General features: G+C 33.6%; 1 protein-coding gene across 1 annotated transcript; it reads right to left on the bottom strand.

The window, feature by feature from the left end:
- Positions 1 to 1,665: 1,665 nt before the first annotated feature.
- On the bottom strand, positions 1,666 to 15,327 carry LOC108910875 (myrosinase 1). Its single transcript, XM_018715615.1, has 9 exons — positions 15,213 to 15,327; positions 15,049 to 15,143; positions 14,664 to 14,861; positions 9,673 to 10,065; positions 6,314 to 6,402; positions 4,424 to 4,720; positions 2,079 to 2,216; positions 1,924 to 2,030; positions 1,666 to 1,852 (listed from the first exon to the last, which is right to left on the bottom strand). The coding sequence occupies exons 1-9, from the start codon at positions 15,257 to 15,259 to the stop codon at positions 1,711 to 1,713; spliced, it is 1,506 nt and encodes a 501-aa protein (XP_018571131.1). The 5' UTR covers positions 15,260 to 15,327; the 3' UTR covers positions 1,666 to 1,710.
- Between the last annotated feature and the right edge of the window lie 3,442 nt (positions 15,328 to 18,769).

Here is an 18,769-nt window from a genome sequence, read left to right as displayed (position 1 = left end):
CTAGACTAGAGTTCATTCTCTGTCTGAACCTCGAACGGTGAACATCAGTATGCATAACATTACAAAGAAGCTACCTGACCTATTCTGTCTTTGTCACTACTACTGCGGACTCTCTTCTTGGCCCATCTGGCAGACAAGCTGAGTTTGCTAAAGTTGTACAAGTTCCATCGTAAACTTTACGCCTCTAATGAAAAAATCGATGAGACAATTTTTATTTTGGAATTGTGTATTTTGAATGTCAAATGTAATACTGTAACATTCGTCTCCACTACAGTAACCCTCACTCAAAAAAAATTAAGTTGTTGGTCTTCCACATATGCTGTAGGCTGGGTACGCACGGTGTTACAACGTATGTTACGGCAATACGCTTGGTATGAAAATGTATAAATGAAGTCTCCAATACGCATTTTCCATACATTTTCGTACCAAATATACTAACGTGACGCATGGCGTCACGCCGTGCACAGCTTACAGCATCTACAGAAGAATGACAAAGAGAAAATGGGTCATACAATAGGTACTTCAAAAGATCTTTTTATGCTCCACACAAGCATGTTTCGTTTTTAATGTTGCTGATTGGTTTTCCTTGTGACAATATAACATAAAAGTTCTTTAAATTTTTTATATAAGAAAAAATAATAATTTTAGTATTAACTTTGCATTGATCAAGATAACATAGTATGTAATATACCTTGACTTTTCAAAAGCTTTTGATAGAGTACCAAGAAGATGACTTTTACACAAACTGGATCATGTGGGTGTTCGCGGTACCTTACACCAATGGATCAACAGTTTTTTAACAATACTTTAGAGTGAGAGTAGGCGAATCTGTCTCCGGCGATAGACCGGTCCTCAACGGCATACTTCAGGGTTCAGTTTTATTGTTTATTATATATGCCAGTGACATTCAATATCACGTCACGAATAAGGTATCTTTCTACGTAGATGATACTAAACTATACGCCTTCCTGATAGTGACCATGTGTCCCTCCAACGAGACTTAGTGACCATTGCCAACTGGTGCAGTGAATGGCTATTTGTGCTAAATGCAGACAAGTGTGTTGTTCTCCATAACCCCATTTGTGTGTATTCCTTACATGGACAAGTGCTAACAACAGTGACTTCTCACAATGACCTAGGTGTCATAATAAACTCCAATTTGTCATGGTCAGGTCATGTAAACTTTGTGTGTAAGCTTGCTAACTCTAACTCTATTCACTCGTTTACTAATTTATCATTTGATGTGTCGTGTAAAGTAAACTGCAGTTATGTGAGGCCAATTCTTGAGTACGCTGGTTCTGATCTCATCCGAGACTGACAATCCTTAGAAAGTGTTCAACGCTCTGCGAGGTGGGGATTAGTCGAAAAGATTGGCTCATTTATAAAACTGTACCTAAATGCAGCAGTTTATTTGTAAAATGACATGTACATAATTGCTTGAAAGTTAGATGTGATCATTCTGAGAATTTGATTCATTTAATTTGAATTTCTTCCTTTTTTCACTTTTACAAAGCACGTTAACAATTTTTAGAAAACTGATAGATGGTCTAAAAAATAAAACATGTTTGTATAGAAAATGAGAAGACTCATTTCGAAGAAAGTCACATTCAATATGTTTCAAAGGTAAATGCTCGTGACTTTTTGAGATGTGAAATATAAAAGAAATAACTTTCAAGACATTTATTTACCATCGAATTGAACAAAACTATTCTAACGCTTTTTTGTATCAGTTTCACATGTGTCTACTAGGCAGCGAGTTTGTATGACCTTTTTATAATAGTCCACAGAAGGCTTGGCAGTTCTTGTTCTGTTTTTGCTGCTGAAATCTACTTGGTAGAGACCGAACTTCTCACTGAAATCATTTGTTCAAGTGTTTATTTGTCCCACATATTTGTTGCGTCTATCAAAATAGTATATACTTACGTATATCCAACCATCCATTCCATATTGTCTAGCAAACTCCATACAGTGTAACCGAAAACGTTAACTTCATCCTCTATTATAGCGTCCAATACGTTACTTAGATAAGTCTAAAAAACGTAATTGTAAAAATGGTAAAAATATTTAATTTAATATACCTGGTAGTAGAGAATCCTGGTCGCGTCGTCACCATAAGTACCATCATCTGAGAATCCATTCTCTGTAATAATGATGGCCGGATTATTGTAGGTCTTTTTTACCCAAGCAAGTAATTTTCTCATTCCCCAAGGAGTAACCTGGAAGCAAGAATCTGATTTTAGTGATGGCTATCGAATAGTGTACAACAGAATTATTAAAACAGAAGGAAATAACCATGGAATTGGTATTTACATTGATAGTCAAACTGTGTTGAAGACCAATAGACATGGATGCTTTGATCAGGCTATGAGGGCATTATAATGGACGGGGCAATGAAGAAGTCAATAAATTAGTTAAAGCTTATCCACCACCTTACAGGAGCTGCATTCAACAGTGTTATTAATTTTGATATTAACACTCTTAAGCGCACGTCAGTGGAGGCTATAAAAGAAAAATGGTGGCGGGAAACCCAAGGATAGAAAAGAGGCAAAAAGTTTCTAAGATTCTTTGAAAAAAAAATTTTAAGTGAAGTTATTTATTTTTATTTTTGCTTTTAAAAAATCATGGATTTCCTCCATTGTTTATGAGTGCCAACCAACGATCTGATAGTATTTCTATTCCACACTTGAAGCCGATTTTGAAATGCGACGTCGTTATTAAAGAAGATTCTTCGAAGGTTGTTCGATTAAAAGGTGAAAACTTGATGAAGCAAGATCAGAAGACAGGCGAATGTGGAATAACCTACCTACCGAGCTCCTGAATAACCGCATCGGTGATGGCAGGAATATTAGGGCAGGTGTTGTCATGCTCCAAAATTACTGAATGATGTTTTCCAGCTCTTTTTCGCTTAAAAAAGACCAAGTTATTGACAACAAGTATCAGTAGTGATGGTTACATTCCTCAGAAGTAATTTTCGTAGGAGATGACGCCTTCATTGCTTCACCAGATGCAGCGTCTGTTCGAGGAGTTGCTTTTCTGGTCTTTGCTTTGACGTAAAGTAAGAATTTTTCGTTACCAGTAACATTTTGCACGTCGATGGTAATTTTGTAAACTGCTATTGAATTGTTCTCTACGAGACGCGCAATTTACACGAAATATTATTTTCTCACAGAAATTTTTTCCCGACCGCTTCAAGCACAACGCCGGATTTCGATACCCAAATGTGACTGCAAAATGACACTAGGACTATACTGTTTATTGGAAGAAAGGTTAAAAGACAAAGCATACGTAACATTTATGTGAGACTAATTATTTGAAGATATGACTTTAGACACCTTTATATGAAGAGCTTGGTATATACTTAGTCAGTTAAAAACAGGAACTAGTGTAAACATAATTCCCAAGAAATGGGACTTTGTAAAAAGGACAAAACTATTTGCTGAATAGGACTGAGTAGTGGGACGCACGATAGGCCTGATACTGACTTGATCAGAACCAACCGCTAGGAAAAGAAGGAGAAGAAAAATATACCAAACTCGATGAGCTAGAACGATCGAAGATGAATCTGCTCAATTTTTCAAACTGCATTTATATATTCTTCAATTTATGATCCATGTAAATTTGATTTACATACAAATCACCAGTAGATTATTGATTTGTTCTTCCTCCATTTCTTTTTTCAATTTGTTAGTGTCTTAAGTTATTTTAGAATTATTTTGATGTTATTTAATTATTAAGAATTAACAAATCAATAAATCAATAAATTTTGATGATGAATATAATTTCCATATTGTATGTTTTTTAAACGGTGATGGATTAAAATAATTTTAAAATATCTTATGAAAATGGAGATAATACAATCCAATAATCAGGTTTACTATACCGATTACTGGTGAAATAGACGTTCTAATAGCATTATATAAACAATAAGTTAACTACAGGTGCAGATGATATTCATACTATTTTATTGAAAGATGCTGCTCTTTTTGCCAAAGTTACTAAAGATAAAAATAATAATTATGAAATTGGAAAAAATAATTTGACTCTCTTAGGAGCTCAAAATTTTCAAGGTGCTCTTTTCATTTTCTTGTAATGGCGACCAATCCTCAGTTCTGGGTGACTCACAAAGATAATCAATTCAGTAGTTTTCGCCCTTTAAATATAAATACATATTTTTAATAATTGTCTGCAAATAATGTCCATGAAAGGCATATCCATCCTTTTGCACCTCTATACATATCCCGCGGGACGCATCTGTTCATTTTATTTCAATCGAATAAATTATCTTGTGGGCATTATGATTTCAGGAAACACCTGAATAATTGGCGGACTGATATCATAACAATCTGCATTACTTATAAGACTGAAAGTGATCTCTACATACTTCTACAAAATTCCAAAATATCTAGTTAAAATTTTCCCTTACCCTAACCCAGTCGGAGGCAGCTGGTATCCAATCGTCCAGTTGATACTCGTAGATACCGGTGTCGTCATCCCAACTGGGGCTGCCGATATCTGGTTCGGGGTCGGTCTTCACCATATAGCTGGAGTAACTGTTGAGCCCCAAGTAGTCGTAGGTTCCTTTGATGTAGTCTATCTCATCTTTCGTGAAGGCGGGCAGGCGAGATTCTCCGAATCCTTCCAACTCGCTCCTTTCAGCAATGCGAGTCTTCATGATCTCTGGGTAGTCACCGTTGAAAATGGGGTTAGCATACCAACCGAACTGTAAAACATTACGTTTTAAATCAGAAATATTGCCGGATTTTATTGTTGACAAAAATTAAGGAGAAATCGAGAACAACTGTGACGCTGCATTACATTCTTGATCTTTTTCACTAAATTATTTTTAAATACATATAAGAAAACATATTTTTATGGTTTACACTCAGAAAGAATTTCACTATAGTAAAAATGTGTTGAGTCGCAAATAATATGTATGTACATATATTCATTTAAATATTTTGTATGCAGGGTGTTCCAGTTAAAACTTCCCACCTGGAAAATATCGGAATTAAAAAAACCCTGAGACACGTCGATTTATTTTCTTTTCAAGGGGGACACATGATGACGTAAGTTTTGGTGTCTTGGAAGCTTTAGGCAAGGGCATAAAATACCCTTACACTTTAAATGGCACCCTATTTTGAATGACACCTCATTTTAGCTTTTTCAATTCTGCCCATGACGATATATGGCTTTTTAAATTTTAGTTTGGTTATGACAATAAAATCTTCACTAAAAGAATAAAACAAAATATCAGTGGAAGTTATTTTATGGAGTTTTATCTTTGGAGTCACTTGAAGTCATTGGTTTACAATACTCCAATTGGTACGGTGGAAGAATTGCGAAACAGTATACTTGAAACTGCTGACACAATTAGATGAATACCTGGAATTTGGAAAATATTCGCCAAAATTGGGTGCGTGTATCCGCGCTAATGGGGATCAATTTCAACATTTTCTCTGGAAATGGTAAGTTTTATTTTATTTTGTTTAGTGCACGCAGTTTTCAACTATAGATGCTTACAGATGTGTTTTTTTGCGAACTCTTGCAGTAACAACAATGCATTTAAGGTAGTAATTACTATTAATTATTATAATAAGAAAATATCAGTTTTTTTTAAATATCTATTTTTTTTAGTTTGTATACTTTTGCATTGAAAAATTCCCTAAAAATTGAGAACTATCTTTCTATCTTTCAACGACGATTTGTTTACGCGGCTGGTCCACTCATCGTACAACACAGGGCCAGGACCGTTCCAGAGAAAATATTTTGATCCATAATAAAATTGAACTTTAATTTACGAAAAAAAAACGCAAAAATAGAAATTTTTCGTATGACTTTTCTATTGCAAATATCGTTAGGAAGCTGTAGTTTAATTTTTATAAATTCTACACCCTGTATAGTAAGAAAACGTATGACCAATAACAATTTTACTATTTTTAAATTGCATATTTATCGCGATCATTATCTAATTTAATATACTTTTCCCCACAAATAAAAAATTATTATTACTATCCTGGTGGCCATTTGTCTATTTAAGGATACGAAAGTGGCTAAAAAAAGATCGAAAAGCCAGCTTGTTTATATATGCTCTGATATAGCTAAAAAATCCTTAATAGATATTTCAAAGATTCTACGTCTAAAATTACTATATTAATATACAGATATGCTTTTTCGATATACCTATGTTTATTATATACAGTTGCTGTATGGTATAAGTCCACATACATACTATATGTCGCTACAAATCAGTACTACTGATCACATAATGTGCATATATCATTATAATTTGAAATATTATTGTTTTCATACTTACAACAAATTGTCGTTTCCTTTCAGCAGCGTCTTCATCATCTTCAGTAGCTGGTTCGTACCATGGTGTATCGATGACGATAGAAATTTTACCTGGAACATACAGATACATATTAAGTAAAGAAATGTTCACATTTTTTTTTTAATTTTGGATCAACAAGTAACAACATTTTATTGTGACGCAAAAGTAAACAAAATATATAATAACCTAAAAAAACAATGGTATATTAAAAGAAAAACTATGATATACTTAGTTTGGCTTAGTTTCATTTAATCCCATTTGTAACTCAGTGGTTTTCTTTTATACATGTACAATAAATTTAACAGACGATTATTTGAGTGATTTTAAGACAAAAAGTTCATATAAACATTGGTCCGCAGATGCTTCGTTTTGAACGTTAAACTTTTGTATAAAAATTGCTATTTCGTTAATATCTTAAATATCCTTTACTCAATTTTGTTGTAATTAGATTAGATTTATTAAGCCCAGTGGCGTCCCGAGCGGTAACTTAATGAATACTTTTGACAAAAAAAATGCACGCCACTGACTTTTTTGTAATTTTTATATATTTTTTGAATTAAGCAATTAAATATACAATTTTTTTGTCATTTGAATATTTTTCGTATCTTGATAAATTTTTTGTAGAAAAAATATAAAATCCACTTAATTCCATCTCCCTGGACCACACAAGAAACATGGGGAAAAGTTTCTTTTGAAAATTATAATTTTTTTATAATTTTTTATTAATAACATGTAACATCTAAATAACATAAAGTACAAATAACTCTGCCAAATTACAACAAAACCGAGGAAAGGCTATTTAAGATATTTATGAAATAGCAATTTTTTTACAAAAGTACCCTGTATCTTGAAAACGAAGCATCTGCGGACTAATGTTTATATGAACTTTTTGTCTTAAAATCACTCAAATATTCGTCTGTTGAATTATTTTTTTTAATTAACACCCTGTATAGTAGCCACTAATTAAAGTTGAGTTAATGTTACATTGTTTTGTACGTATATATGTCTCAGATTAATTGCAAATTCAGCCTTTTTATAAAATGCCTAGGCGTTTTAGAAATGACAAGACAAATTGTAAAATGATGTCTAAATACATTTTTTTTACGATTTTACTGAAAATTTGAAGCGTTTTATAAAACGTTGATTAGCTATAAGTCTTATTGTAAACGCATCTTAATTTTAGAATAGAATAGAATATGTCTGACTCTCTCCAGTTCTTTTGTAAATGACTGAAAATCAATTAGACATTTCATGAAACATCAATTTATATTATTGCTAATTCGTACAATATTCCGTACAAATAAAAAATTCTATTTAATATAGCACGAAAAAAATAAATGCTAATTTTTAGATTTTACTTTTTTTAAAGTTTTAAATCTACAAGATTTAAAATAGGTATTGTTATTTATTTGAACAAGCTCCGTTCTTGATCTTCTAACATCTTGAAACTGAAACTAGTTTTTGAGGTGAAAATAGCAAAACAATACCACGGTACAAACTCATATAATGAGATGGAAAACTAACATAGAAACTCGAAAATTAATAATCCGTGCCTGCCTTACAATATTCGTATAACTCGAGAATAATATGTCCAGTTTATTCTAGGCGCAATGTAAAAATATTGGCTTTTACGTTCATTTTACAATAAGACTTATGAATTATATATTCTTATATAATTTTCTTATATGGCTATTCGGTATTTTTTTTTGAGGCACCTCCGTATCTCTGTCAAAAGTAATCGGATTAATTTGGAACAAGGTCACTAGCTGAGCAACTTTGTAATTTTGTTTTAGAATTTCCTTATAAGAATTGCTTATCAGTTGTTCGAATGTTAATTTTGAAAAAGTGATCCTTTTGAAATGCCTGTGGAGAAACTTTAACACAAAATTATCAAGTGCTCTTCTAGTGATATTGTTTCGTTTGACAGAAACTCAAATTAATCCAATCACTTTTGACATTGAGATACAAAGGAATCTCCTAACAAAAACGGAACACGTTGTACAATAAAAACATGTTCGCCAATTTTCGTAATAATGAATTGGGAATGGTAGCACTTGATGTATAGAAAGAAGAGGAAAAAGTAAGGAAATAATGTAGATAAGGAAGTGGATACACTCCTAAAAGACAAGACATATGCAGTTTCAGACGTTGTTTCTACCTCATGGAGATGAAATGAAATGCCAAGTGTTGCGATGTTCATATATTATCTTCAAGTAGTATACTCACAATTACACTTCGATAATATCCATAAGAGTGCACGGACAAAAATTATTTATTGCAGTTTATGACGGGGAAGGGTATATAGAATAATAATATAAAAAAGTAACTCGTTGGTAAATTGCAAATAGTGTAGCAAATTTACGTGTTTTTTCACTTTTTTACTGACCACGAAAATCTAGACATTTTATGTTGGAGGCAATTAAATTACCTACAATTTAAGGTATCTAAAGTCATATTTTACCAATTCAGTTAACTGTAAAATAAAGGCGATGGATGTTAATGAAATTTATGGAAGAGACGGTTAATTAAAAGACCAACATGTTTGCCAAATACCGATTCGATTGACCGTGAAATTGTCCAAGTATTTGTTAAATAATTTCGTTCGTTCTTTGCAACTATTTGTTTTAAACGTTAATTTTAGAATTTAATAACGTAGATATAGGTTTTAATTGATCCAAAGGAACGTATTGAAAAAGAAATATTTCAAAAAGTTGAAATTAAGTAGCCCTTTACAAGTAACAAAGTTAGGTCGTGCAAAACAGCGTTATATACAAATTGTCCCAGGTCAGGCAAAAGCCGCTCGGGAATTCGCTCTTTTTGCATTAAATTTAGCTTATTTTTACGGTCATTAAAAAAAAGAAACCACCTACACCTCTTTATTGTAACGATAATTGTTAATTAACTATTGGATGTATCGGACTGGGATTTTAGAGACGATTAAAGAAAGGGTTAAACTTTTATTTTCAGGAAGTTTTATATTGATACCTAGTTCATGTAATAAACGCGCTAGCAGCAGTAACGCTAATGAACGGCCTGCGTGTGAGAGAAGGAATCCGGGCGCGCACATGCGCGTGAACATCGCTCTCGTCGCGCGCGAGATTATTTACTTGAACTGTTGAGTTAGAAATTACTATTTCTGTGTAAACTGAGATAATGTATCAATATCTTACTACCCGATTTTTTTTTAGAATCTTAAGTTGGAATAAAACAGGTTGGAGGAGATTGAGGAATCAAATGCTGTTTTCCAAGACTTTCCCAAAAATCCTGAACTTTTTGCGCTTTGGAAGAATGTCAGCTACTGGTCGTTTATATTATTTTTATGAAAAATATAAATGACTCACCATTTTGGGTGGACCTAAACTCTTCGTCGTAAATGTGCCAGGCTCTGGCGTGTGCTTTGAGCAGGTTGTGCGTGCAAAGGTATTCTCCTACTCCTGGAGACGAAATGGCGGGTGCCTTCTTCGCTGATCCATAGCCTTCGTGGCAAGTCTGTTTGGGTTCGTTGAATGTGAGCCAGTATTTGACGTCTTCGCCGAACAACTCAAAGACGACTCTTGCGTAGTCGGCGAACCAATCCACGACGAATTCGCTGGTCCAGCCGCCAGCATCATGAATTGGCTGAGGAGTATCCCAGTGGAAAATAGTCACGAAGGGTTCGATATCGTTATCCTTTAACTCCTTTATGAGGTTCTTGTAATAAGTCACTCCGGCAGTGTTTACCTTGTTTGCAAAACCTGTAATAATAATATATTAAACAACAAGGTTTGAAAACGACTCTTTGCACACGAGCGAGACATATTGGTGGACCGAGCCGAAGGCGAGGTCCACAAGTCGAGCGAGTGTGCAAAGAGGTTTTCAAACGAGTTTTTTACGATACTTTTTATACGACTGCAAACAGAGACCACAAAAATCAAATTTTAATTTAAATCGTTTTTATTACTAAAATTGCCAACGCATTAACAAAATAAATTAAATACAACTTTTAATTTAACTCGTTTTTATTAAGAAAATTGCTAACGCATTAACAAAAGAAACTAATATTTAATATTTATGGTAACATTTGAACATTCCTTCAAGGTTACGCTGGGAAAAGCAGTATTATTGTGCACCTTGTTTTCGGTAATAGAGAATATTTTTGGTGTCGTGTTTTTAGTGCAGTTTTTCAGCGTGCGGTCGTTGTTTTCTTGTTGTATTCCAGTAGACGATCGTTGTTCTGGTTCTGTGGCAGCAGAAGACACTGAAGACTCTATCTTTTTCGAAACTTCCATTTTATTTCTCAAACAGTCATCAACGTAGCCTTCGGCAACTGTACTGGATTTCCACCCTCCATGGCGTTTGAGGGCAAGCAGATTTGAGCCAGAATTGACTAAAATTGTGGCCGATGAACGCCGAAAACAATGTCCCGTGTAACTTTCTGGATTCTCTAGCATCAAAAACTTGGCGATTTCCCTAGCCATGTTTCCAATTTTGTTGATGCCAACGTTTTGGCTTGAACATTTTCCGTTTTGATAGTTTAAAAAAAACCTGCCTGTCTTCAGATTAGGAGGACGAAGAGCACAGTACTTTTTTAAGATAGTGTAAAGGTTTCCTGTAATTGTAAAACACCTTGGTACCTTTGTTTTTGTATTCTTCAGTTTAATCAGCATAGCACTGCCGAAATCTTTGGTGTCTTCTATTTTGAGATAACATAATTCCTCCCTTCGACATGCCCCAGATAGTCCAACTGCCACCACCGCCTTGATAAGTAAATATTTGTCGTCTGATGCTTTCGTCAAAAACCGGCAAAAATCATCTTCTGTGAGGATTTGGGACTTCTTTGGGACGTAGTTTTCGGATTTTCGTTTGATTAGCGCTTGCAACTTTTTATAGCTTCCAAGATCTATGTTGTGATTGGCACTTAACGTTGACTTGAGCATCGAAAAAATCGTCCACAACGTCGAAGATTTATATTTCTTAGATAGTTCTTCAAAATACACCATTACTGCGTTTTCTGAGAAAGTTTGGACATTTTTGGCTAGTCGCCAGTCCATAAATCGGCTTAACTCAGCTTCATACCTGCTTCTGGATTTTGTGGGCAGCAGTTCCGAACATATTTCGCTTGCTTTCTGTAAAATCTCTTCAGAATCACACATTTTCACACCCAAACTTCGGGAATTCAACAATTTTTGAAGTATCTAATCAACAAAATAAAGGAGCCGTGACGGTTGCTATGAAACTCAGCCAACTTGAAACATTGCATAATTTGGGTGACAACATCAAACAAAAATCATAATCTGGAGACGCCTGTGCAAAGATGACATAACCGTGTGCAAAATGTTTAGCACACGGCGTGTGCAAAATACCGTTTTCAGAGCGTGTTTTCCGTGCGCAAAACCCCCTTTTGCAAGGCAGTCGTATAAAAAAGTATTTAAACATTTTCACCTATGTACAATAAATTGAAGTAAACTCAAATATTTTGATTAGTAACAGAATTTTAAATACATATTTTAAAATCTGCTATTAAAGAACATTTTATTGGTCTAATTAACAACCATTTGTTAGGTAAGTTTTCCTAAATATTTTGTAGGTAAATAAATTTTTATTATACAAGCAACCTTTTAATTTGATTGTCAAACTACTAGAGTATGTTTCTTAGCCAAAATTAATACAAAGAGTTTAATGGAACTAGAGCTCAATTCCGATACATTACAGAGATTCATCCTCTCCGTGAGTTTCAGATACCAGGCTAGCACCGGATCTCATTCTCTGTTTCTTCTTTGACGCTTCTACTGCGTACAAGATGAGTTTGATTAACCTTATACAGTAGCTTGAAAATGACCTGCCGACAATATATGTAAATATCTTCTAAGCCAATTGAAGTATCAGTACCAAATCTGTACTTAATTTTATTTATTGATAACCAGTGGCGTAACCAGGGGGGGTTTTGGAGGCTTTAGCCCCCCTCAAAGATCTGTCACGCGATTTTTATCATAGCCGTAGCCACTAGCGCCGGCCGCATGGCGCACGGATGGACCTCGGCAACAGTCAAGTTCCTAAAGGGACAGGTTGCCTGACTTTCTACGTCACAGGGTGGGCCGATCGCATCGCGTACTTGATAAATGCATGATAAACGCATCGCGGTCTGTCATAATTTGTGTTGAGCTAAGAGTGTGTACATCTTTTGTGGTTATGCATTTTGATTTTGGCTATTTTCTGTTGTGATTTTTGAGATATTTTTTATGATAGAGTCTGAAAATGTTTAGTTCCTTTTTTATGTGATACAAAGTTTTTTTTTATATCTACACATTAATTTGAAGTTACCAAATATAAAACCGTTTATATTCTATAAAAAAAAACAATATATTATAAATATGAACAACTTTTATAACTATTAAACTAATATTTTCATTTTAAAACCGTTTTACTGCAAATTTTTTGAATTTTTTTAGCCCCCCTCAACTTTACATTCTGCTTACGCCACTGTTGATAACTCATTTTTGTAAATGGGTGCAAAAAAGATGGATGGCAAGAAACTTACTTGGCTTGGTAAAATAAATATTGAATTCTTTTTATCTCTTGAAAAATGTAAGTGACTAGTATGTACAAGGTATAACTTGAATGTATTTAATAGTTCCTATAGACGTGTGTCCGGAAACGTTCATAATTAATGAAAATATGTAATTTATTTAATTAATATAGTTATTTAAAAAACAATTTAATGCTTTAATATTTTTTCCAAAATTACTTAGACGTGGTCTAACATTTTCTTATTTTATTATTTATTAGCCACATGCAAAAAATCTGCATGCCTTTGAACGAATTAAAAACGGATATTTTTTTGTCAAACTGTATAACGACAACATAATGTTTCTGGATACATGTATATAGAAATCTTTTTTGTTTATTGTCATTTGTTATTGCTTGTTAATAAAAGCTTACAATTCAAAAATATGTAATTCGATGCCATAAATATGGGAGATTTCTAACCTGTTTTGGCCTGTAATGTATTAATGCCCTGTATTGATGTTAGTAATTCTGATTTCTTAGAGTAATCAGAGTATCCTCTGAAATTATTATTTTTTTTAATTTCTTGTGTTTCAGGAAAATAATTTATCAAATAAAAATATATAGATGTTGTGTTGTTCAGTTTTTTACTAAACCAATGGTTAAAAAATTAAAAATAAAAATTCCTGAAAGAGTTTCTGAAAATACGAGGAGGTACATAAAAACCATTTTTCCGATGCAAATTTAAACTAAACAAAAACTTTATAAAAAAAATTCGTTGATATTTACCTACAGGGTCGGAAAGTCCCCATGGTTCGTCGGCCGTTACGTGAGAGCGATAAAGAAAGTCATAGAAATCCGTGCGATAGAGAAAGTTGGCTATAATGAAGGCGTCTAATAGTCACCGCCCATTTCGCCCTTCCACAAATAAGAAGTAGACTTCTATGACTTACTTTATCGATCTCACGTAACGGCCGATGAACCATGGGGACTTTCCGACCCTGTATGTGGACACAAATATACTAATATAATAAAAATGAAATCTTAAATGAAGATATTAAACGAATTATTTAAAATGATTTACATAAAAATACGTATTTTAACAGAATAAATACTTCGAGGAGTGTAACAGTTTTTATACACTTACATAGCATTCTCTTACTTATGGCATATATAGAAACTTATTTATTTAAAGATAATATCTTTACGTATTTATCTATTTGTTACTGATAGTACCTATTACGACATTACTGACAAAAATACTTAGATTCTCTAGATATACTTGATAGGTACCTACTTAAAACATAGCACTAATTGAGTATCATAGAAAATAAAATATGTTATGATGTACGTATTTGCTCAAATATTTATAGGAGAAACACTCGGTAAACCTAGTGTCGTAAGAAGGTGTCCTTAAATAAATACAATGATTGTACTTGTACCAAAAAGCTGTACTTCTGTAGACGAAAATTTAGAGATTTTAGTTGAGATGCATGTTAAATTTTTCCGTCAGCCTTAATAATTTGGGTCCCCTTTTTTAATCAACATTCTTGGTTTAGTGTCACTTCTTATATCGCATTATTTTAAAGAATACTGGCTTTTTATGAATATATATTTGTGTAGACTGTATAACATAGCCGGAATAATAATGAAAAAAGAAGAAACAACAAATTTCAGTGACATTTTTTTGAAACACCAATGTCTTCTATACTAAGAAAACTGGAAAAGAACACGAGATATCCATTTTATCTTCTATCCGTTACTATTTAATTTGTACTTTGCAATCCGAACCAAAATAGTACAATCAAAGATCATATCACGACCTTGATCATGATTTGAGAGCACTTACCTGTTGGCAAAATTCTAGACCATGATAGAGAGAACCTATAATGGGACACTCCTAAATCTTTCAGCAGAGCTACATCTTCCTTGTACTTGTGGTAAGAGTCACAGGCAATGTCTCCAGTGCTTTTGTCTTTAATTAGTTCGGTAGTATGCGTCAATCGGTCCCAAATGTTCTCGCCTTTGCCATCCTCATCCCAAGCTCCTATTGGAAAAAGGATTCCATTTGATAATTTAATAAAAAAGCAATGAAACAGTATCAAAAATATAGTAAAAAATAGATTCTTCATGAAACAAGCTGCGTCTTGTTCCGAGACTTGTGGCTACTTTACACCTATACAATGTGCTTTTAAAAATGAACTCTAATGTGTACTAAGCTTAAGAGTTCTCACCTTCTACTTGATATGCTGAGGTTGCCGTTCCGAATAAGAAATCCTCTGAAAATGTGTTGTTGTTGATTTCATAATCGTCGAGGTCATCTGCAAAGCTGTACCGAAAAGTATAAATATGATTCGTTCATTTAATAATATAAAAATTGTATGTTACTTTTACTCACCATGTTGCCAACAAGCAGCTAAAAACCAAAACGAATAGAACCCTCATGTTTCGTAGATGGCTGGTGTGTGGTTACTTCGAGAATATTACTAGTTTATATAATTTAAACACAAGTATTTTTCTCGTAAAATTGAAGATATTTATCAATAATATTGTTTTTCCTACGTTTGAGTGGGTGCTCTCATCATTGTCAAATCAGGTCGGCATGATTTCAAGAGCAATATTTAAAAATTATCATATCACCTTGTTTGTCATACAGTTCATGCTATGCAATTAATTATAAAAATTTCAACAAAAGATGGGGCAACATTTTTCTTATTATCTTTAACAGATAAGATTTATTAGAACTCAAAATTGAGGAATTATCAATTCATTTCAGTTTTTAGGAATGGAAATATTTTGTTTCAATTTTAATTTAGAAATACTCAAACCTTCATATTTTATTAATGCCATAAAATCAATAACTTATATTGCTGTTGTTAAACCGTATAAATAGAGGCAGTAAAAACTAAATTACAATTCAATGGCACTAGAAAAATCCGCACACTTATATGACGCATGCACCTGCGGAGATTACGTAAACACGTCTAAGCAAGTTATTTCCGGTTTCGCCCAAAATTCATCCCACTTCGGACCGGAAATACTGAAAAAAGCACTTAAAGCACCTTCTATCAAAAAATCACTTCACTTTCCAAATTTTCCGCGTCGCGTTCAAATCCGCTCCAAGCAGCACAAAATGCTCCATCCGACTTGGCCGCCATCGCCCCAAACCAATGCCGCCACCCGAGACTGTCAAAATAACGCGAACTTTCCACCGATGTTTTGTCAATTTTCCCATCGCCGCGCCCAAAAACTGTTCCACGCGCCTCAAACCGTAGCAACCCTCAACCCCGACGGTTCGATTTACGTGTCGAGGTCGAAAATTAGATCTGAATTCGGAAATTCCAAACATTTCATTACGAAATTCGGAACTAATCTGCACAACACCTTGTCCTCCATTATTTGAGACGATCCAGGAAAATTCCACATTCCGTAGAGGCCATAAATCAAGATCGCGATTTGCCACCATGGTTTTGGAAGCTGACCTGAATGGACGCCCGAACGTCGACTCTGCGCATTTGCGCTTCTTTAAGCAGGAGACGGATGCCTGCCCAGAGTATGTACTCGACCTTTTTACGTTTACGTCAGTAATGTTCGATGAAATTATTTTGTATAATCTCGAATCATATACATGAATACATGAAAATCTTTCGCACGTCGTCAGAACACGGGCTTTCGTCACTGACAACGGCGAATTTCAATTCCTTGATGAAAAACGAATCCCAACGAAGAAAAATCAAGAAACACAAGAAAACCCAAGAAACTCAAGAAAGAAACTCAAAAACAAAGATCACCACCAGAACATGCAAGTCACCCTCACTGGTCGTCGTCCCCTTGTTCAACCGTTCAAGAAAGCCAAATACATGGCAAGAAATCAAAATTCTTCTAGAATCATATTTTGGAGATTCTAGAGATTTGACCTCGTTAATATAAGACTTACAGGGAATTTCACAAAATCAAAATGATTCAGCTTTAAATTTTGTTTCCAGATTACAAACTCACAATGCAAAAATGCATGCCGCGATTCAAAAACAACAATTAACCGCAGATCAAAAATTAGCTCAATCTAACTTAATCGAAACAATGACATTAAACACCTTACTCACGGGTTTAGATCCAAAATTAGGTTCTATCATTCGTGCTAGTAATGCGCAAGATATGTTACAAGCAATATCCAGAATAAAAAGAGAATTGCAACTGTCATATTTTGAATCTTAAAAATTCCGCAAACCTAATATCGCATATCAGATGAAAAACCGCAAGTAAACGCTCAAAATAAGGGGACGTTTTGCAAGAGACAAGGTCATTTAATAAATGAATGCCGCATAAACCAACAAACTAGATTCACCCCAAGTCCAAATTTTCAAAATCCAAACTTTGCAAACCCACGGTTTTCAAATCAAAGCATGGTATGACCACATTTTCAACAAAATCAAAATTCAGCATTCCATCCAAGACCACAAATAAACCCTCAACAAAACAATCCCCAAATTAGACCTCTAACAATGAGACCCAATCCAAATTTTAATCAACAAAGACCCACAGCAATTCAACGAAACCCAAATTTTAACCAACAAAGGACACATCATATTAACGAAACCTATAATGATAATACTGTTTATCAAAACGATAATACACTTTATCAAATACCATCAAGAAAATTATGAAGATGATACCGCTCATTTCAATGAATACGAGTATTATCAGGAATATGTTGATGATACTGCTCATCAATTTGACTATAACGACATGAATGAAATTTTTCTTATGTAACAATTGAAATTGATTTCAATTCACATTCTGACGTTGTTAATTTCTATATATTGTTTTATCAATATAATGGAAAAATAAGAAAATTAATTATATTAAATTATGTCTAACATAATATGTTAAACAATATTAATGACCAATTATTTTAATTGTTACATAAGAAAAGATTTTATAATCCAGGGTTGTGATGTTATTATCTGAAGATAGGATAAAATCCGAAACGATTGTAATACAAATTGTACAAAGGAAAAAACATTTCAAGAAATCCTAAGAATTCATAGAATCAGTGCAAAACACTATAAGTACAGGGAAAGTCGAAACCCTCGAACTTCTCTCGAACATATACGGGGGTTAGTTGAAACCCTTCTTGAACTAAAAGCAAGTGAAGTGTATCTGTATCTAGATTAAAAAATTAGATTGTGGACTCTTCTCTAGCATCCAACATCTATGGAGGAGAACTTAGGTCTCAGAGCCATACATTCCTCCTGAGGGTGACGTCACGAAGGAGGCGCACAAGCCTTTTGGGAGCCCCCTTAAAAGGATACAAACAGTGACAAGGAAAATTTATCGCATGCTAAAGTGGAAAATATGTAGTTGTTATGTTTCATACGAAGATCAAACATTTTGTTGGTTATATAATTGACTACTCCGATGACTTTCTTACAGTAAAATTTATGAGACAAAAATAAATTCATTCTAATAAAAATAAATAATTGAGGTAAAATAAAACAGTTATATTTTCGTTAATTGTTTAGAAATTAAATGTTTATTTTCCCAAAATAGTTGACATATTTTGAAAACATATCGCTGAAAACTTTTTTAAAATACAGTTTTGTATGGCAAAGCATCTGTATAAAGTGGGTAAGATGGCTAAAACATCAATTTTAGAGCTGTTTGTAAAGTAACCCTCTATTCACGGTAACTTTAACAAATTTTTAATAAAAAAAATTAATTTCTTCGAAATGCTGTAATAGTTAATATCATTCCTAAATTCGTAGATTAAAGAAGAGAATTTCACATATTCAAAATACAGAATATTGGAATTAACAGTAAAATTGTTAGCGTCGTAAAACTATTAAAAACCCCGCTTTACGATAAATATTTTTTCGCATGAATAATCCATGTAAAGGAGAATAATCCTCGCCTTCTGTTAACGCTGACTTGTGTAGAAAATTAAATTCAGTTCAT

The sequence above is a fragment of the Anoplophora glabripennis genome, unplaced genomic scaffold, assembly GCF_000390285.2.
Source record: "Anoplophora glabripennis isolate ALB-LARVAE unplaced genomic scaffold, Agla_2.0 scaffold628, whole genome shotgun sequence".
Lineage (NCBI taxonomy): Eukaryota > Metazoa > Arthropoda > Insecta > Coleoptera > Cerambycidae > Anoplophora > Anoplophora glabripennis.
The sequence above is the reverse complement of the archived record's forward strand: the minus strand, read 5'-3'. Positions and strand labels throughout refer to the sequence as shown.